Genomic DNA, 21,715 nt, shown 5'->3' with positions numbered 1-21,715 from the left:
AGTGAGCCTACAACTTTTGCTAAAAAGGGGCAAATTATTTTGGGATAATGGTAAAGGTAAATTGTGCGTTTTATTGACTGTGAATTATTTCATTTGTATGAGGAAGAAATGAAATAGTGCAGCTTTTAACTGCTGCCTGACACTTCCACTCTTCCAGATAACTTTAGTGTCAACCCATCCAGTACACAGTAGAGATGACATCAGTAAGCAGCAGGTAGCAACAAGGCAGCAATATAAAGTGCAAGATAAAACCAGTGCAAAACAGTGTAAAGACAAGACAGTCTAAAGAGTGAGTGCTAGAAGGGTGATTTATTGGACCAATGGGTTGGCTGTTGGCCCAAATTGGCACATTTAAAGAGTTTTGGGGCTAGATAAAACACCAATTAGTAGCCATGACATAAAGGCCAACACTTTTGAAATATGCCACTGGGAGTGAGCTTCCAATGATCTTCTGTTCTCAGTGATCAACGGGTTTGGGAGGAGTCACACCGGTGGGAAAGCCCTGCCTAGCAGGAGTTGTCCCGCTCCTTCCTCATTCACCGCGCTGCTCTGTGCCGTATAGTGGCGGTGGCTCTGGAGGATCACACCCCGCCGAGTGAAGCACTCAGCCCGGGCCTGGAGTCCGTGTGGCCTCGCGTCTCCTTTCTTCGCAGGCTGGCAGTGGAGGGTGCACAAAGGAGGTTTGGGTGGAGTTGTAGCCCGATCTGAGGAATGTGACGCGCCGACGGGAAGGGAACGCATGCACATCGGCGGTTTCACTGGGGAGAGAGATAGTCTACCCGTCGGTACAAAGAGAGGAGACAAGTTCTGCCGCAAAGTTAAGAGGTATGGAGTGGAAATAAAGGTTTGCGAGTGCAAATGGGACAAAAGAACCATATGTACAGAGGGTCTATTCTGTTGTGTTCTGTCCTGTTTTATCTTTTAGGCTACTGTAAATGTAGCCTATCCTAGTACACTATTATTTACTGTGTTGTATTCTAATTCATACTTTATACTTATTCTTTATTATTGTATTCTTGTTGTATATTGCTTTATTCTATTATATTGTGTCCTGTTTTATTAGCCTCTATCCTTATTTTCTATTCTATTGTGTCCTGTCCTGGTTTAATATCTCCTAGTTGTGTCTATTCTATTCATTACTTCATGTGGGTGGAATAAAAAAGTGAAATGCTGGTTACTTTCCTCACCCGTAGCCTGAAGTTTATAAAGGATTAAGTCATCCAGGTACCTGCAGCTGTGCATTGCAAAACCTGAACAGTATTGTTATTGTCTAAGCACACAGAAGGCTGGCACTGACAAACTGTGCTGCTCTTTCTCCTGTCCTTTGAATACATTCAAGAAAGAGGGAAAACAGCTACTTATTATTATTTATTTTTTTTTACTGTTTTTACTGTGTAGATTTTTGTCTGCACTGCATTGTAGGGAACAAGGGGTAATAAATAATGCCTGAAAGGCAGAGACAAGCATGTCTAATGCATCGGTTGCACAATGCCCTGTACGGATTGCAGGTCATGTCATAAGGCTAACTTGACATGTCTGTAATTTAAAGATAATTGGTGAGGTAATACAAAGTTATTGTCCTCTATGCATGGAGCCTTGTGTGTTGAGCAAGGAAGACACCCTGCACATGTCGTCTCCTACATATGTTGATCTATAGACTCTCATAGTATCTTTATTACACACACAGATCAATTTTGTTTGCAGCAATGACCCAAACAAGTAAAGTTTTCATTCAAACTTTACCTTGACAGGCTTTGCCTTGATTCAGTCAAAGTGACTCACTGGATAGGAATAATCCAACATGTGTTTGTAATTTGAGGGGGAAAGTTTGTAGTGCAAGCTTTTTTTTGTGGCCCGTCTCTGCATGTGTGCTTCTTATTATAGATTTCATCTTGTCACACCAGCCATATGGCCAGGGCTGCATCCCATTCATAGCTTTGTTTGCATTGTATGTGTTACAAGGGATCATTGTCCGTGGTAGTAATTCATGTATGAGCAATATCACGCTTCTGGGGGAGTGAAGAAGCAAAGTAGAAGCATTTTTATGCTTTTATTGTTGGGTTTTCCACTCAAGATAACCACAGACATCTTAAGGCAGTTGGAACAGATGACGAGGACCTCAGTGGACCTGATTTTCTAGCAGCGCTGCTATGTAAAACCCAGCTAGAAAAAGGGAGGATAGGCGCTGCCTTTTGTCCTCACATACAGTATACATTAACCTGACCTTGAGCTGTCTTTTGTGATTCAACAGTCACCCTGAGGTGTGATGTTATACAGAAAGACAAGTTGTGCTCTGTGTTTGTGTGTGTTAATCTGCCGAAAGTGGCATTGAAAGGTCCTGACAGGAACATCAGGAGATGAGTGGCTCATCCCTCCAAACCTGTTTTCAGGTATTCTTTTATAACTACATTCACACCGAATTATTGCAGAAAATGAATCGGACCGAAGAGCTATGCCAGATCAATCATAGTGCTAGAGTGTTCAGATGCGTGTGTGGGAGACAAGACAGAAAACTGAAAATATGTTTTGGAGTTTGTACTTGATAGTTTGTGTCTCCTCAGGCTTGTTTCTCTGGTTCACATGTTGAGACAGATAAAAAATGTTCTTCTCTCAGCTCTTCGCTTATTATTTCTCTCGCTCTTCTGATGGCAGGAATGCTGAGAATGAGCCATTCACATGCTTAGTGAGCAAACATTGGACACATCAGCATATTGGGTTTATCGGCCTTGAGGAGCTGCAGTCGATTGCTGCCTGCCTACACTGTGGTGGTTTAGTGTTTCAAACTGGCTTTGTTAATGGTGCATTTAGGGCAGGCTGGTCCTTGTGTGGGTAACAGAAAGGGTTATAACTAAGGGAGTAACAGAGAAAGCAAGTTCCCTATCATCATGTCACTATCTACTGTTTAATGCTTACTGAAGTTGCTATAACAACAAACAAAGCAGCAATATTTGTTTGAATATCCGAGCAGTCAGCCAGGTGAGGTGCCATGCATCTTACATTGTGTTATTCTGTTGCTTCATTCTGCACTAACCCAGATGTCAGGAGGGTGAATGAGAAACCCCAGGGCTCTGTTTAGTGCTAATGCGTTCTTGAGTCACGCACTTAGCTGAGCTGATGATGGGATAACATAAATGTGACAAATAATGGTTTGCTTGATAGCTCATATTCACCTCAGGGTCCATTTGCATTGGTTCGCTGTGTTCCTCTACGGTGGAGTTAATCGATAATGAAAATTAACGTTAGATGCACAACTCTTTATTTTTCTAACTGAAAGGCACTGACAGCATTTCTAACTATTTCATAATTTGAAACGTACTCGCTGTGTTTTTGTTTGTGGCTGTTGTTGTGTTGTCACACATGGTAGCTGACTTTTCAGAGGTTTAAACATTATGACGAGCACAGGCAGGTGCACATCTCTCAGTTCATGGCTGTTATCACAAGTCCTCAGGTATACACATAACTGCTGCCTCAGCACAATTCACTTATATACAGATCAAGCCTCAGTCGGCTAGATTTCTTTAAAAAATAAAGAACAAAACAAAATGCATCAAAGTAGTTTTTTAGTAGATTTTTCCCATTTTAGAAACTTGGCAGGAGTAAAATTATTCCATGCAAGCAACGTGTGTGTCTAACACGACTCCCTGCCCACTATGGAACTTTTAAATGGGAACAGCACACCACAAAGGCCCAATTTCTATGGCTCAAACTGAGTAAGGAAACAGGATGTCAGACATTTTGCCATCAGATGAATCACCACAGACATTTATGTTGCAAGTTATCCCTAGGCAAGGCCAGGCCGGGCTACCCGGTGACTCACCAGGCCTCTGAGTAAACCAGTGTCTCCAAGTGATTGCAGGTTAGGACTTGGGGCCCTTTGCTATCACCCCCAATCTCTCAAGTGTGTGTGGAAGTTTACAGAAAACACGTGTCTCTCTCACACACACACACACACACACTTCTAAAGCAGGTACAACCTTACAAAACGTCTGCTCACCCTCCCACTCCAACCCCAGGTTAGCCAGGCTGTCAATCAACCATAGTTCCTAAGACTGTACGTTTCCATGGTGATACAGTATATCCACAGTCAAGAACACTTCCTGTTTCAACCACAGCTGCAATGTGCAGAAGGAACACATGTATATTCCTGATATTAAAGAGTTTCACCAGCTTACTTTGGATACTTGAATTGTTTAACCCAATTCTCCCCCATCAGATGACCCGTCCAGTGTGCAGCTGTCAGCGCCACATTAAATATCAACGAGGGGGTGTCCCGGCTGGCTCAGCTGATGGTGCATAACAACACAGGACTGTGTTGTGGGATGGAATCCAGCCTTGTCAGTGATAGTCTACTTCATCTTTTGAAAGCAGATTAACAGATGCCAAATAATGATGGCAAAACATATACTAAACAAAGTGGATCGAACCAGCTATTGTTATTAGAGCTGAAAGTAGTAGTTAATTATTTGGAAATTAATCAGCATTTTTATATGTTAACCAACTATTTTTTTCTAGCAAAAACACCAGACATTGCCTTGTTACAGCTTCTCAGTTGTGAGCATTTGCTGCTTCTCTTTTTCTTATGTGATCATAAACTGAACATCTTTATGTTTTAAAGTGTGGGCAGACAAACTATTGGATGGCCTAATAATAAATTGATTACTTGTAAAAAATAATCTGCAGATTAATTGATAATGAAAAAAAGCGTTCGCTGCAACTCTAATTATTATATCCTCCTTTGTTGTACAGTTTCTATTTGTCCAACTAAGTTGTCTATGCCTTCCATCTATCTTGTTTTTTCGGTGGTGGCTGATTGCCTCTTTTGGGCTTAGAGTGAGAGAATTGGTATCTAATAAATCGATTCATCCACGGATGAAATTATGTGAATAATGTTGAACTTGGCTCTTAAAGTCTGTGAATCTGCAAAGTGAATCCTAAACTCTCTCCACCCTCTCTTTCTCATTTAAACAATCCGTTATTGCACATTCACAAAGTGATATTTACAATTTTCCTTTCACTACCTCAAATTAAGTTAAAGGCAGTACAAGTCATGGCACAGCTAATAGGATACTCATGCTCGCCTAAATCAATGTGTGTGTGTGTGTTATGACTGAACCAGATTTTTTAAAGGTTGAGGACTGAGTAGCAACTTGAAGCATGACGCACCAGCATGAAGATTTACTGAGCAGAGATATGAGAGAACCTGTCTATACACCTCTAAATGCCTTTCCCACCTCTCCCTCTCACCTCCCTTTCTCTCACTTCACTCCCATTGTATTTTTGATATCCTGTTGTTCTTACCTTATGTAATTTTCTCCCAAGCCAGATTGAATTTCAGTTAATCATTGGGGCTATCACAAGCAGGATATTTAGTTGCTGAATACAACTCTAACTTTACAAAAAAAGGGCAGTTAAGCAGTGTGTGATGCTGTAAATAAGAAGTTATGTTATCTTTCAATCACAGTCTAACTATAAAATTGAGTTTATGGTGAACAACAGAAGACAGAAAATGATGATGCATTGGGGTTAAGTATTTTGTCTAAAGAAGTTGCAAACTATGTCTTTGTATTGTTTATTATTGTCCAAGGTCATCCAGTCAAATATTATGACATACGTTGTCAACAGTTATTTTAAGTTTAGTGTGCCACATTTACTTTATGTATTTGTATAATATATGTATAATAAATATAATGAAATATTAATGGCAATAATAAAAACAAACCATCAACCTCAACTTATTTATTAGTGATTCATAGCAGAACCTGCACGCACTGCATTCATTTGCCTTGTAAACTTAGAAACGTGGCCCTCGGCTGGGAATTAGTTTTTTTCTGGGGAGATCTGTCACAACTATTAACTCCTGCCAGAGTATAAGCATGTGGTATTGTGTGCCGGTTAAGGTGTGCATACTCATTAAACTTACTGCACAGCCATTTGACTCAGCAACAATAGACTCTTTGTGTAAGGGGTTATAGGTAATCTTTCTACTTGTGTATCCTGACATAAAGCATTCTTCCTCTCACCACCCTGAGGAATATTTAGTTGAATTATGAGTATTGTATATCACTGATCGAAGAGTAGTGTCTTATCTAGTTGCATCTACAAAAGCAATGTGATTAAACACATGGCAATATGTAACTGTTTGCTCTAAGAAACCTGTAATTGTATTTCTCTAAAACACTCAAACTGTACAGACACCTGAACAAATACAAATATTAATGAGTTGATAAGAGCATTGTGCATCACATTTTTAAATGTTTTCTCTCACTGAGCTTTTCTTTCTTTCTGCACAGGTTTAAATTCCTCCTCCCTTATCTCTCCTCACCCAGGCCCTGACCTTTGACCTCACCCCTCTCTCCAACCATGGCACATCGATCTCAGAGTTCATCGATTGGCGATAACCCCCTCGACCCAAACTACCTGCCCCCACATTACCGCGAGGAGTACCGCCTAGCTATTGATGCTTTGATAGAAAATGACATACAGGTAACACAAAATGTTTCTACTTGTGTGTTTTTATGTGTGTATGTAATGGATTTTTTTTTTAAATACTTCAAAAAGACGGATACATTGGTTTAATCAGACTGATCTTACAGAAATGGCGTATGTATGACACTCCAATTATTGGCGTGTTATCAAGGCGCATACTCGCTTTTTAGCGTGCTTATCAACGCTGTTTGGCCTCCATTGAGTTACATTACCTTGCGATTGCGTGTGAATTTACGCCGTAGCGAGTAGTATGAAAGGGCGAAAATCCGCATAGGGAGGCTGGTCGGGGTGGAGGATGGGTAAAACACAGGACTTTCACCCACAGGACTTTCACCCAGGAGACCGGGGATCGTGTCCCGCGTGTCACGTTTCCTAATCTTAAACGTTGCTTTGTTCTTTTACTAAATCCAATTTCGTTGTTCTTTTCCTAAAACCCAACCTGCGTGTCACGTTTCCTAAACCCAACCGTAGCTTTCTTCTCGCGATAACACACCAAGTGGCGTGTATGTTTACGTCCTCTGTATACAGTATGGACATACACGCGGATAGCTCAAAATGTGTACAGATAACACGCCACTTGGCTTAAGAAAGTGGGCGTGTATGTTTACGTGAAGTCATGATGTCATGTTGGTTTAATGATGTCATGAATTTGAGTGCGTCTCCTGTCACAACAGGGTTACCATGAGTTCCTCCAGTCCGCGGATGTGGTCGGTTTCCTGGCACAGTCGGAAATTGAATTCATTAAGTCAACAATCCAGACGCCCAACCAGACCTCCAGCGTCCCAGAGCTGACATTCCATGAGGGATGTCAGGATGCTGATGGCTCCTCCGACACCTACTGGCCGATGCAGTCCGACCTGGCTGCCCCGGGGCTGGACCTGGGCTGGCCGCTGCCACAGCAAAGCTTCATGGGGCCCACAGAGGTCACCACTCTAGTCAACCCCTCCGACCCAGACATGCCAACCATCAAGCAGCAGGCCAGGAGACTCATTAAGAATGCACGCCAGGTAAGTAAAAGGCAGAGATGGGAAACTTAAACCTACATATCCGGTTCGCTTTCCGCAGGTAATTCTGAAAAAAATGGCATCTGAGGATAAGATCAAAGCATTCTACGTACATAAATTCCAACCTATTATAGTGCACGTACCGCGTAATGGTGAAAAATGCCACCAATGCTTTTGTTTCTACGCACATGCCATACTTTTTCATAGCTAATCTAAAAGTGAATGGGTGGGAAACCTATGCTGTAATAAATTAACACACCAGTTCATACTACCATATCAGTATTCTCTCATCTCATTGTTAGTTTAATCTTACTTTTTATCTGCCACTGCCAACTTTGCCACCACTCCCTTGCATATGAATTTCTTACTGGCAGGCCTTTAGCTAAATTCAAAATATAATTAACACAAAATAAACATGCCAAATGTCAGGCAGTCAAACCTGTTGATGTGGGCCGTGTCATTGGCTGTCCTCCATTTCTGTCTTTGTGTATAGAGTACATGTTTGTCTTGTTTACTGTAACATTAAAAGTGTGTCTCTCCTGTGTTCTGGCATACCAGTGTTTCAACATGCATATAGAAGACAGGTTCTGAGACAGGAGTCATTCATCTTTCTATGCCATGTGTATTGTGTAAATTTAGGAGAGATTAACGTACATTGTATTGCTGATAAGTGTAGTTAAATGCCCATTTTGTTTCAGTTATATGGTTGAGAGCATAATGTCCAGTGTTTTATTTTCCATTGCTGATAAACAGCCAAGGCCAAAGTTCTTTCAAATTATGTAAATGTTCACGTTTTGCAATTTTATATTACCTATTCAGTTAAAATAATTATAAAACTAAACTAATAAAGACCATATTACACAGACTGAACTTTGACTAGTTTTCTTGTGTTTGCTGTTCTGCTTCAGGTTATTGCTGTGGTGATGGACAAGTTTACAGATGTTGACCTTTTTGCGGACCTCTTGGACGCAGCAGCACGCCACGTTCCGGTTTATATTCTACTGGATGAGCAGGAAGTCCATCACTTTGTCTCTATGGTCTTCAACTGCAAAGTCAACTTGGACCAACATCCTGTGAGATTGCCTTTTCATTACATTTTCTCAAAAATACTGGGCTCACTGTTGTCTATCCTTTGGCATTTGTGTTATTTACTTATTTATAACACATCATTTCCATTAAGTGTGCCCATAACATGATTGAAATTTGGTTTTACAGATGTTACGTGTCAGGACTGTGGCAGGAATAACCTATTATTCCCGTACGGGGAAATCATTTAAGGGGCAGGTGAAAGATCGTTTCCTACTGGCTGACTGCAAAGCTGTACTCAGTGGCAACTACAGGTGAGTCATTTGTTTTCATTAAATCCCTGAGACTCATTCATTCAATCTGTAAATGCCAGTACTTTAATTGCCTCCTCCATTCTTTCTTATTTTCTTACAGTTTCATGTGGTCCTATGAGAAGATCCACCGCTGCATCGCCCACCTCTTCCTCGGGGAGCTGGTTGCCACCTTTGATGAAGAGTTTCGCATTCTCTTTGCTCAGTCAGAGCCTTTAGTTATTGACCCATCTGATGGAGCACTTGCTCTCTTTGACTCCAGCAGTTACTTAGGCGGCCAGTTCGGTTTAAAGAGGACCCAGTCTTTGCGTAACCCCACAGGTTACCGAAGGCAGCCTGAGATTCCCTCTGCCTTCCCCTATGGAGACTCTGATCGTAACCTTGCACTTCCTTTCCGGAGGAACGATCCATTTCGTCACACTGTTGAACCTGGGGCAGGAATTACAATAGGAAAGTATTCCCAGCAACAGTTTCGTCTGCAGCAGTCGTTCCTGGAGCAGGGAAGGTCCATAGTTTCCAGGCAGATGGAGATAAGTACCAGTGGCTTCAAGAGGCATAGCTATGCAGAGGGAACCCAGGAAAACTACTCATCTTCGAGGCAATACATGAAGCACAGAGTCATGAATAATTTGGACGAGACAGACTTTCACAGGTAGTTAACCCTTTAATGTAAACTGTTTGGAATCTGAATTATTTAGAATCATCACATATATCGCCACCTTATGTGAGTACAGTATATGTATTTACACATAATAATACATTTATAATCAAATAATTAAGAACCTCCGTATTCTCTTCACAGGGAGCAGACCCAAACTAGCCATTACTACAATGAAGGGCCTGGGCCGGGTTCTGGCAAGGGACACTACGACAGACTTCGAGGTCGTCCTCCACAACTCTCCATTGACCAGTATTCAGATTCAAGCTTTCGCTCAGATCGGGAGCCTCCACCTGGAAACTATAACCGAGAATACTTTTCATCTGAGGACTTGAGAGGACCTGAGGGGTGCCAGGCACCTCCATTAGCTGGAAGGTATGGAGGAGATTCCACCAATAGGAGACCAACCATAGGTCAGGCGTATGCCTGCCAGAGCTCACCCACACAGCCCCACCCACCAGAGAAGAAACCATTTGCCAAACAACCTGATCAAGAGAATGCTGAAGATGCAGATGCTAAGCAAGGCATGAGGAGTTGGAGAATCCATTCCTATCTTAGCACTTATGAGGACAGTGGAGAAGAAAGCGTGACTCAGCCTTTGGGGCCTGATGCATTTGAAGATCCTCTGCCATCTCAGCAGCCAACTGGCACTGAAAACTCAGCTCCCCGCTTTGGAATAAAGGAGCCACCGAACGTTCCCCCCAAACCCAGACCAGATATCTTGAGACCACGGTTTGGAAAGCCTGTGTTACCTGAGAGCAACAGTCGAGACTCTGCCCCAACAACAACAACCAAGGATCTGCTACCGTCAGTCAGTGACTTGAAGCCATTTGTACTGGAGAAAAGAGGGAGGGAGGCTGAGAAGGAATGGGAGAGAGAGCCAGAGAGGGGTGCAGCAAGGGAGGTGGGTGTGGATGTGGAGGTGAAAGAGACTCCAGATCTCTTCCTGTCCAAACATGAATCATTCCGTACACGGGTTAATCCACTACTTCAACGTAACTCTCGTCTGCGTTCCTCGCTTATATTCACATCGTCCAAGGCAGAGATGCACAGTGGTAGCCTGGGCCTAAAACCAGCCACAGAGGAAGACGAGGAGTTAAACTCAGTGCGCACTTCCTCGATTGTGGCCCAGATCCTAGAGAAGAGGAGGTCATTGTCTCGTGAGCCTTTTGAGTGGAGAAAGAAGGCTGAGGAAAGAGATAAGGAGAAAGAAAGGGAGAAGGGGAAAGAAAAAGAGGAGAAAGGGCGACAGCAAGAGGAAACGGAGATTCGATTAAAAGATGAGATTAAAGCAAAAGAAGAACCTCAGAAAACCAACGAAGAGGTAAAGACGACACCAACTTTTGAGAAATCTGATGTCACAACATTATTATCTATGAACATGAATGACCCAGCAAATAGACTGCAGTATTTCAAAGACCTGGCGGCCAAAAGAAAAGCCTCAAAAATGGAGACAGAGTCATCGCTCAAAGCCCCAGAGCCTGCTGAAAAAAAGCCAGACCTTTCTGATAAACCTCCCCAAAAACCTGCAATGACTCCAAACATCCCAACTGTTAGTTCAGCAGAACCTGAACCAAAGAAGATAGACATATCTGCAAAATTGGCAGAGCTCACTCGCAGATCTTCATTTAGTTCCTCAAAACCACCCATACTAAAGCCTTCTGCAAGCTACCTGAAGCCTTCAGAGACAACTCCACTTCCAAAAGAGGAAAATGCATCAGATGGTCAAAAGAAGGATATATTCAAGTCTCTAAAGCCCCTTCCTTCACCTAAGATCTTCAGGAGGGATCCGTTAAAGTTCAAAGGACTGAATCCCCGTCGGATCTCCTGTGATGAAGAGATTCTGACCAGAGACGCTACTGATGCAGAGAAGAGTGAACTGAAAAAGAGTCGCTCTCAAAGTTCTTCAACTCTGCTACGTGATGATTCCAGGGAAGGATTGCAAAAAGTTATGGGATCTAATACATCCATCAACACACTTGGTGAGGGAAAGGGTGAGGGGAAGACACTCGACTTCTTGAAGAAGCAGACGCAGAGGCTAAAGGGATTACTGGGGCCCAAGGATAAAGAGAGGAAATCTTCAGGAGACGATAAGGGCATGAGCACGGTCAGAGAGATCACTGAAGATATAAGCAAAAAGCTGAGTTCATCAGCTAGAGATAAAGAATCTACCACTGCCGAGCAAACTACAGCCAATCACAAAACATCAACCGGCATATCAGGCCCATCTCGATACCAGGCCCCGGGCAGCTCTGTACTGTTCAGTAGCAACCTACGAGATGACACCAAAGTCATTCTAGAGCAGATCTCGGCCAACAGCCAGAAAAACCGACTGGAGCGAGAAGAAACAGGAGGGGACAAAGAAAGTGATGATGGGGAGAAGGGGCTGGAGGGACAGAACGCCATCAAGAAAAATCGATTTCTGCGTCCCTCAGGCAACGTCCAGGAGCGGGAGGGATTGCTGAAGAGGATGGAGAGTTTGAGGAAGGAAAAGAAGGTCTACAGCCGCTTTGAGGTAGTCTATCACTGCAAGGATGATACTTGCAGCGTGGATGGGAAAGAGATATGAACAAAGGCATAAGTAGCGTTAGGTGTGTAAACAACTTAAGTAGTAGACGTATTAGGGGAATCAGAGGTTTAAATTACATTACAAAAAGCCAGCTGTTTAAAATATAAATCCTGTATTGTTTGAGTCAATCAGACGCAGCAGTATATAGTACACTTATGAGAGTACAGTACAATTAGAGACTTAAATAGGAAAGAACAATCTCTTTGGAACTTTCTGAGCCATAAAAATGATCAGATGTTTAAACTCATAGGTATTTAGGTATTACGAAATGTTTGATTTTGAATTAAGAGTTTGTTCAGTCAGTTTGAAAATGGAAATAAGTCTTTGAAATATATATATATATATATAAAAAACAATCATGTATATTCTAATTATTACAGAAATAATTAAGTAGTTTGTATAACTGAAAGTAGTTTTTATTCCCAAACAATGAATGTTTAACATAGTGTCTGCGTTTAAGCTGTGAAAATAAATTTTGGTGGACAAGCTAATGTTCATTGCTTTATATATACACAATAAAGTGTAATACAACTATGATTGCTATTGATTGTAATTCTATTTTAAATACTACTGAATTTGGTCCTACCTTTATTGGTATACTGGTTAAATGTAAGTGTCTTTAATAAAAGCAGAACATACTTAGCACTGTCCCTCATAATATTGACACTAAATGACAGACGGAAATAGGTTCATGAACTGTTCACTGCATTCACTGTTATCCCTGTTCTCTTAATAGATGGGGAATAACCTGGGATAACGAAAGATGGAGGAGCCACCTTTTATATGGGAACTATTTATGCAAGATGATCAAAAAGACCTATTGCCCATGTGCACCAATGACACTCTCAAAGTACCTCGTTGGCTCAACACCAGCCTTTCCTGGATTTCCACACGAAGTAATACAACTTGAAAAGACAATATATAAAAATACTGAAAATAAACTGAAGTCATTGGGTTTGGAATGTGCCTATGTGCCAAGACCTGGGACTACTTTGACCTTATATGGTGACTGAGACAAAGAAGAGTGACTCTACTTGCATTCTGGCTGCATGGGCCAATGTTTCACCTAGGAGGAAAAAGGTAGGGCAATTTACATAAAACTGAACTTGTACAAACGTGACTGGGGGAGTAAGAGAGAGGATAAAAGAAAGACAGTACATATTGCACCTGAGGGATGGAAAATAGACCCATGCCAGTTAGAAAACATGGCGGTGTATGACTGCATGTGTACAAGTGTTGTGTGATTCTGCAAGTGTCTGTGTAGCTGGGACTTGTTTTAAACTGAATGGGAAAAAGTGTCCTTGTGGATTCATTGTGTGCCAATGGCCCACCAAAGGTATTACCAAAGTTAGGACTATTATTAATCCAGAACAGAAAGCAAAGATAAGAAAATGAAGGGGAAAGGAATGACATGAATAATTGACAAAGAGTGAAATGTCTGTGAGATTATAGAGAATGAAGAGTAAGACAAAATCAGAATGTGAGAATGTGTTTATGTCTAATTCTAATGATGAGGCAGATTTTCAGTAGAAAGTAGAGCCTGTCGTGAACTTTACCCTCTCAAGAGTGTTATGTGCCTTTCTATTAAGGTGTGGACACACGTCATAGGGTTGAAGATGTCAGATAACCATTCAGAGGGGACTGTAGGTTTTCATGGTTAGAGGAGTTGAGTTAAATTTAAGTGTACTAGCGTTTGTCTCATGCAATGTAAATAAAAATGTAAAGCATTTAAGTTGCCCTGAATCACTTAAAAAAAATGTGCCCCTGTTCCTCTGTATGTCGACTTCTAAATAAGTCTACTGCATAAAAGGAAGAGAAAAAAAGGGAAGCTACATTTTGCAGTACTGGAGCAGGGCCATGCCTCCTTTCATAAATGACTTAACTTCTGAGACCTACGCCCTACGCAGGACTGCTAACTCTTTTGTTGATCTGTAAACACTAGTAAACCAAAGATTTAGTTATATGGTACAGTTCCCAGGCTGCAAGCTCGACTGAGCATCAAACCATTTATTGTGTTTTTCTTTTTTACAGTACATCAAATGATTGGAGGATCGATTGCTATATGGACACTTCAGGGGTTACACTGCTATAAGGGATTATATTGTACATATTAATATAAAAAGGGCTTGTTGATAATCTAAATGACAAATTAGATAGTGATCACCCTCATTGTACTATCGAAGTGCCTTGTGTTTATTTGTAATTAATATGCAAGTATGTGGTCTTGGCTGTAAAAACGAATTGGCATTAATTAGGGGGAAATCATTTGCACAGGGGGCAATGTGTTCTTTTTTTAAACCTCAGATAGTATTACATTGTATTTGAAATACTGCAAAAAAAAGTTGTTTATTAAATCTCTTTCAAACTGAAATTGAATGTGGCTGTGTGCACATAGTATGTGTGTATACTGTAGTGAAGGGTTGTACTGTTTTTATTTATAGGCTCTTTAAGATTCATAAAATATACCCATGTGACCCATGTGTGTTTTTTAACAATTTCACAACATTGTTGAAAAAAAAACTTAATTTTAGATATATGAACACCTTTATATTATGTCAATACACAATATTTCAATATTTAAGTAAGATGGTAGCCTTGTGTAACCATACAAAATACTACTACTGGCACTTGAAAAACACTATTTACCAGTAACAATGTAAAATATTTCTGGTTTCATAAATACATCAAAACAAACCCATGCCTTACAGAACAGTTAATGTAAAAGCATGAAATACTTACAGAAAAGTAGCCAAGGACACAGGAATTAACAGAGTTTGGTAGGCAAACATTTTACTTGGATGTCACTGGTATAAATTGTAGTTGAAGTTGTGACTAAAATTCTGTTTACATTTTTGGTCAACTAAAGTTTTAGTTTTTTGCCGTACAGGTTAGGAAGGATATTGCAACACTTGGACTGATGAAACCCAGAAGCTGCCATTTGTGAGATTTAAGGTTTTCACTTGACAAGAAGTGCATCTAACTGGAAATAAAACAAGAGACTGTTACCTCTGATTCTTTAAAATGACCTACGAACAGTTTTACTCCTCCTGAGTCTCTGCAGCTGTTGTCACTGGCTGCTTCTGTTTCTTCATCTCTTCTAGCTCCTCATCGAGGCAATGCAGCTGAGCCAACTTAATTTGTTCTGTAAATCACAGAAAAAGACCAAAGATCAAAGGGGTTGGACATGGAAAAAACACTGATAATGCATGTTCAAGAATAAATGTTTAATAGACCTTTTTCACGGCAGACATGTTGACACGTCATAGTAGGAAAAGCACAGGTGTATTCCAAACCATTAATGATGGCTGCATTCCACTTAGGAGAGGCCCTGGTGTTGTGCATGCTGACTCACTGAAATAACTTACTGGGACACTTGATGGAATTAAGCCATCGTTAAGGTTATCAATTTCAGCTGTGCTTTTCCTACTATGACAAGTCAAAATGTCTGCTGTGAAAGAGGACCACTGCTTGCAGAAGGATGGACATAAATTATGAGAGGGTACCTACCAGCCGATAACAGTTGACTTTTCGTATTCCCAGCACTCTCTATTTCTTGTGGGAGCCTTTCTGGAGTCTAAGTTACAATTTGAAGGACAGCATCATTAACAATATCAACAATGAGTCACATTTTCATCATTCTGTTTTAGAGATGTGGGAAAAAATTATAGATGTCAAACTCATTTTGATATAAAATAGATAAACTTACAAAGACAGAGTGCAGATTCTTATGCTGCTCTATCAGCTGATGAAGTTGGTTTTCAAACTTCATCCTGCAAAAACAGGGCTGACTTCAGTTCATTTCTTTTTGACATTTACATGGTTGTTCGATATGTTAAAAAAATAAAGTAATATATCATTGCACTGTTAATAGGTACCGCTGCTTCCGGTGTTTAAGCTTGAATTCCTGGATTTCACATCTGTACTCTTCCAGCAGTTCCTCACTTTTCTTGTTCTGCTTTAACTGCCTGCACAACACACACAACTCACTCAATACAAGATAAAAGCATCTTGAAATATAAAAGATTTCCACCAGTACCATCATTTCACCCTAGACTTACAGTGATTACTGTACATCACAGACTGCAACATATTCTTCATGACAACATTTGATCCCATATACAGTATCTCACAAAAGTGAGTATAGAAAAATTACACTTTGCTACAATGTAAAGTATTAAGTGTACAGCTTGTATAACAGTGTAAATGTGCTGTCCCCTCAAAATATCTCAACACACAGCCATCAATGTCTAAAACGCTGGCAACAAAAGTGAGTACACCCCTATGTTAAATTCCCATAGAGGCAGGCAGATCTTTATTTTTAAAGGCCAGTTATTTCATGGATCCAGGATACTATGCATCCTGATAAAGTGCCCTTGGCCTTTGGAATTAAAATAGCCCCACATCATCACATACCCTTCACCATACCTAGAGTTTGGGATGGTTTTATGTCGGTTAGCCTAATAGCTGGTTTGATTTGCATTGAGAGATGATTTTATGGAAAGTACCCCATGCCAAGCTCTAGGTATGGTGAACGGTATGTGATGATGTGGGGCTATTTTAATTCCAAAGGCCAAGGGAACTTTATCAGAATGCATAGTATCCTGGATCCATGAAATAACTGGCCTTTAAAAATAAAAATCTGCCTGCCTCTATGGGAATTTAACATAGGGGTGTACTCACTTTTGTTGCCAGCGTTTTAGACATTGATGGCTGTGTGTTGAGTTATTTTGAGGGGACAGCACATTTACACTGTTATACAAGCTGTACACGTAATACTTTACATTGTAGCAAAGTGTAATTTCTTCAGTGTTGTCCCATTAAAAGATATAATGAAATATTTACTAAAATGTGAGGATTGTACTCACTTTTGTGAGATACTGTACATATATAGTAAATCAACGACAGCTAATGTGCCCTTAAGAAGAAGTCTATTACAATTTTAACCTGCTGTGTGTAATGCTGGATACAAAATAGCATCATCACATGATCCTTTGACAGTACACAAAAGCCATGTACTACCCAAGGATGTTGTATATGGTACAATCAATCACACTGTATCACAAATCATCACACATGAAAGTGTGCTTGCCAGGTAAATACTTGTATATGGGGATTTGATTAGTTATAACAATGAAAGTGAACAATACAGACAACATATACAAGCATAAAAAAAGAAAAAGAACCATTGACAGGAAAAACAAAGAGCCACAAAGGTATCGAATTCAAAAGTCTTTTAAGTGAAGGAACGGAATGTTTTGTCACCAACAAATATGTGGTTGATGTCCAGGATGCAATCAGACTCTCATTAGGCTTTATAAAAACTAATTCAATGACACAGGTACATATCTTAATGTTATCATATCAAACCACCTTGGTGGAGGTGGCTCTAGTCAACATATGCTACTGAATAAAAATGCATTATTAAAATGGTACATTGTTATTAAAAGTTTCAATTTAATCAATAAGTAATTAGGAAATGTCTTAATATTCAGTACAAATGGACTGAGGAAAACCAATCCAACATGTCATAGTAGATCCAAAAATACAGGTAAGATTTGACACCAGACAATTTCTCAAAGAAAAAAATATCCAGGATTCTGATAAGTTGCTGCCATCTAGTGTTACATATCGCACAAAGAAAAATGTTGATGGGTCATGTTCAGACTTCAGAAAAACACACACTAAATATTATTCTTTATCTGGTTAGTGTGCAGAACTCACCTGGAACAGTCCTGCTCAGACTCCTCCCACTGGAACTGCAGCTTCCTGCACAACTCTGGAGAAAAACATAACACAGGTCATCAGATTATTCATATGTATTGGCTGTGTATATAAAATAGATGACATATTTGTTTTCAGACCTAGTCAACCAAAAAAATTAACTCTGCATGGCTTAAAATCATCATATTTATTAAGCTATAATCAATTACACATGTACAGTTGTTTGAGCATGTACCTTCTTTTTCTTTATGGATTCCTTCCAGTTGGTAAGCTTCAGTTTGTACTGTAAAAACAACAATGCCTAGTAATACTATGATAAAATAAGCATATATGGCAAATAACATGTGGCATAAATAGTTGTCTTAAGGATAGCAAAAACAGTTACTATATACTTTTAGTAGGTCTTTGACTACATCTTAGCAACATACAGCAAGTACAATAAGTGTATTGTATATGAATCAAATACAATTATTAGAGATTATTTTGTGTCTTACAAGTTTCCAGCTCTTTCTGCAAAGAGTCACTGACAGATTTTAATTCCTTAATTTCTTCTTCCAGGGCTCTTTTACCTTGAATAAATCAAACAAGTGTAACTACAACATGGTAACAGTTACATTTGTTGTTCAGTAACTTCACAAAAGCTAGATTCAATGATCACATATTACCCTGTAAAATTGACTTTTACATTATTTTTCACAATAAAGTCAGAATGGGTCTTGTAGGGTGTTGCTGTTCCCTACAAGATGGAGATATTAATCATATCTCATGAGTCTCCATTCATCATGTTCTGATACTCCTTGGTGGGAGTAACAGGTAAGGATGTACCTCACTGAAGATACCAGACCATTGACATAAGAACGGTTATGTTCAGTGCGTAGAGCTGTCTTACTCACGGTTTTAAATTCCCGTGGTCGCGTTCAACTTTTACTTGTTACATGCAGTTTGGTGTGTTTTTGCTTAAACTCGAACCCTTACCACGTTAATGTGTAACGATGTTTGTTCTATATGCTATTCTTTCTGTTAAACCTAAAGGAAAACGCGTGCTCATTAGCATATGGAAAGCAAAACCAGCCTTCTCATTGGTGCAAATTCCCACAGCTTACTATCAATCTCAGACCTCCGTGTTAAAGAGTTTTCACATTGTACGATCAGTTTACCTCTATAGGACACCTACACGCGGTTCACATGTCTTTTTTTAAACTGGCTTTGATGTAATTACAGAAAAACACTGCGCGACTTACCATCGGAAGTGGGAGTGTAGCTTCACAAAGACTAACTAACATGTCAAGATGTTAACTCCACATGCTGCTTTCGCTAGGTTACCAACAGTTGAATTTCTGACCGACTTGTAGCCTACATAATAGCGAATACATAACTATGATTACAGTACTCGTACTGATCAAATCTCTTAATACAACCGCTAAATAATGCGCTAATCGTCGACTTATTAAAGATTCGTACCACAGCTCCACGCATGCGCGACACAAGCACAATTCAACGCGAAGACGGAGGTTTGCGGCAGTGACTTCTCAGCCGTCCCTTTGTACTGTTTATTCCCATATAATAGATATATCTATGGTTTGTACCTTGTGCTTGACCAAAATGCTTTGCAGTAGATTGAAAACGTGATGCACTTTCTGCATTGTTTTTGTCCCAAATTAAGAGGAAAAGATCCAACATACAAAGGAAGTGCAAGTGTGTCAATTCTAAAATAGAAAACAAAACATCTCCCATTTGTCCGAAAGATGTCGCTATTAGGTCTGACCAGGCCTGTACCCTCCATGACAACTAACTGTTCTCTGAAGTACCTCATTATGTGCACATGACAATTCAAAATATCTGATTTACTAACAATTCAAAAACGCCACAAGGTCAGTCAAACACTACCTTGTTGCAGCCTTCTTAATTTGCCCATCAACTGTTCAACTCTGGGCTCCTGCTGCATTCCTCCACCTGACAGCAGGGCATGAAAATACATCAGCCTTGTTTAGGGATTTTAAAGATTGGTTTAATTTGTACTTTGTGCAAGTTTACCTCCATTCATTGGTGTAACATTAATCAAGTCCTCAATGTTGAATCCTGTTAAATAAAAAGAAATGTTAGATAAGTGAAACACTTTTGTCTAAACATTGATTTCCCATCATGTTCCAATGTGCCTACAGCACATGTTAGCTAACTAAAAGTGTCACTCCATATAATGTTTAGGTTAAATTTCAGGTTGGCCTTATTAGTTACATGGCTATAAGTTAGGTGGGTTTATGTTAACTCAGTGGTTCCCAAATGGGTCCTTGAGGGAGACCCCAGGAAAAAGAGGAATACTTTATTTCCACTATAATTCGATCCATAAGTAGCCTAACACAATGACACAAAGTATGACTATTTTGGTAATGTGTTTCATACACCTTCTGTAATAAAACATCTAAAAGCAACATTCTTATCAAATGGGGCTCCGTGGTCTATCTTGTGTCAGTTTAGGGGTCCTTCAAGTGAAAGGGTTTAGGAACCACTGAGCTAGCTAGCTAAGTGTCACTCCATGTAATGTTAGGGATATCTTCAGGTTGTCCTAATAAAATACATGGCTAAAGGTTAGGTGGGTTTAAATGAATTTACTTAGCTAGCTAAGCTTTCTGCAAAAACAATACCGTTACAGCAATTTACAAATGGGCTCAAACTGAGATAAAGTAACGTTAAAATTAACATAGTTTTAAGATAAGATAACACAAATATAACTTAACTAACCTTTCTCCTTTAGTTAACACATCAATTTAGTCTTTACCAATTTAAATGAAGTTAAAATGACACGTAATTAACGGTAATACTTAAATGATTAGCCAGCTACAAAGGAAGATACTGACATTTAGCCGTCTTTGCAGTCTCTATTCTGCATACAATGCTGTTACCACCGTTTTATTAAAAGTTAGCCTTACAGAGCCAACAGATGCTAACGTTACTACTTAGCTATGCAGTAACTTAAATGTTTTCTTAAATACTTATTGTAGGCATTTTAAAATCAGTATACTTTTGCTACTATAATTACGTATAGTTCAACTTAAATTTACGCCGTCTAACCTGCCAATTCGCTCATGTTTATCCAGCCAGAGGAGTCTTTTCTTCAACTATCCAGAGTCCTAACCGTCCTTATCTGAAGGGACGTGTGCACCTATGTGCACGAGGACGGAACCAGAACCCGTTTGGCGCCACAGTGAGCCTGCACCCCCCCCCCCCACACAGTAGCATATTTTTTTAATATAAAAAATACTATATATTTATATATTGATTTATAGCAGGAAAAGTACAGTTACATACTTGTTGTCGCCAGTGGCTGGAAGAAAAACAATTACTGCTTTGTCTACACAATTAATGCGTGTGGATTTTATCCCAGTAGGGAACTAATCTTTACGATTATTCCGACACCCCTTGAATGCAGCACAAATGCCCTGGCCTATCCATGGATGTATTAATAGAAGGGCCTATCTCCTAATGTTAACGAAAGTGAAAAATCATTTGCGAACCGCCACGTGATCATGGATGTATTGTGTTCTTCCTTGGCCCATGCTACACCCCTCCACCAGTTTCATGAAAATCGGGCCAGTAGTTTTTCCATAATCCTGATACAAACAAACAAATAAACAAGCTTGGCCGAAAACCCTCCTCGGCGGAGGTAACGGATAATGATAACTCCCCCTCGGCTAACACAGGGTAAAGCTTACCTCCGATTTATATTTCAAATGTCCACATTATTTACAGATCGACACTTTTGTGTAATGATATTTTTGCTGAATGGAAATAACTTCATTCAATAAATTCATTTGCATTTCAAGGACATTTAATCTTTTAAATCAAAATGTGGGCCTGTAACAATGTATCCACTATTCATACGCCTTAAACCTGACCGATACTTGATTTTTGAGACCGTTGTAAATTAAAGACTAAAACATTA

At 39.9% G+C, this 21,715-nt stretch overlaps 2 protein-coding genes and 1 non-coding gene across 6 annotated transcripts; 1 reads left to right on the top strand and 2 right to left on the bottom strand.

Annotated features, from left to right (window-relative positions):
* Window positions 1–491: 491 nt before the first annotated feature.
* Window positions 492–14,528, top strand: fam83hb (family with sequence similarity 83 member Hb). Of its 4 annotated transcripts, XR_013502985.1 has the most exons (9): window positions 493–825; window positions 6,291–6,483; window positions 7,161–7,493; window positions 8,399–8,563; window positions 8,706–8,830; window positions 8,931–9,479; window positions 9,630–12,076; window positions 12,791–13,134; window positions 14,086–14,528. XR_013502985.1 is itself a non-coding variant. In XM_078268450.1 (8 exons), exons 2-7 carry the CDS (start codon window positions 6,361–6,363, stop codon window positions 12,052–12,054), a joined length of 3,720 nt encoding a protein of 1,239 aa, XP_078124576.1. In that variant the 5' UTR covers window positions 492–825; window positions 6,291–6,360; the 3' UTR covers window positions 12,055–12,076; window positions 12,791–14,528. The 4 variants fall into 4 exon arrangements, 3 of the variants coding, with proteins under 3 accessions (XP_078124576.1, XP_078124577.1, XP_078124578.1); XM_078268450.1 differs by having other exon boundaries at window positions 492–825; window positions 12,791–14,528; XM_078268451.1 differs by having other exon boundaries at window positions 6,327–6,483; window positions 12,791–14,528.
* On the bottom strand, window positions 13,587–19,724 carry LOC144529390 (synaptonemal complex central element protein 1). The gene is made up of 8 exons (XM_078268453.1): window positions 19,663–19,724; window positions 18,270–18,344; window positions 18,011–18,058; window positions 17,776–17,830; window positions 15,930–16,019; window positions 15,761–15,824; window positions 15,562–15,628; window positions 13,587–15,196 (listed from the first exon to the last, which is right to left on the bottom strand). The coding sequence occupies exons 1-8, from the start codon at window positions 19,718–19,720 to the stop codon at window positions 15,093–15,095; spliced, it is 561 nt and encodes a 186-aa protein (XP_078124579.1). The 5' UTR covers window positions 19,721–19,724; the 3' UTR covers window positions 13,587–15,092.
* Window positions 18,479–18,611, bottom strand: LOC144529497 (U8 small nucleolar RNA). The gene has a single exon (XR_013503004.1). It is a non-coding gene; the product is annotated as a U8 small nucleolar RNA (small nucleolar RNA).
* Window positions 19,725–21,715: the final 1,991 nt, after the last annotated feature.

The sequence above is a fragment of the Sander vitreus genome, chromosome 14, assembly GCF_031162955.1.
Source record: "Sander vitreus isolate 19-12246 chromosome 14, sanVit1, whole genome shotgun sequence".
NCBI lineage: Eukaryota > Metazoa > Chordata > Actinopteri > Perciformes > Percidae > Sander > Sander vitreus.
Note: the sequence above shows the minus strand (reverse complement) of the source record. Positions and strands in the feature narration are given on the sequence as shown.

Coding starts and splice junctions, on each gene's coding strand:
- fam83hb (XM_078268450.1), top strand. CDS start 6,361: ATGGCACATCGATCTCAGAGTTCATCGATTGGCGATAACCCCCTCGAC. Junction 8,564..8,705: donor TCAACTTGGACCAACATCCT/GTGAGATTGCCT, acceptor TTGGTTTTACAG/ATGTTACGTGTCAGGACTGT. Junction 8,831..8,930: donor GTACTCAGTGGCAACTACAG/GTGAGTCATTTG, acceptor ATTTTCTTACAG/TTTCATGTGGTCCTATGAGA.
- LOC144529390 (XM_078268453.1), bottom strand. CDS start 19,720: ATGCAGCAGGAGCCCAGAGTTGAACAGTTGATGGGCAAATTAAGAAGG. Junction 16,020..17,775: donor TCTGAGCAGGACTGTTCCAG/GTGAGTTCTGCA, acceptor TGTGTTGTGCAG/GCAGTTAAAGCAGAACAAGA. Junction 15,629..15,760: donor AGAATCTGCACTCTGTCTTT/GTAAGTTTATCT, acceptor ATTGTAACTTAG/ACTCCAGAAAGGCTCCCACA.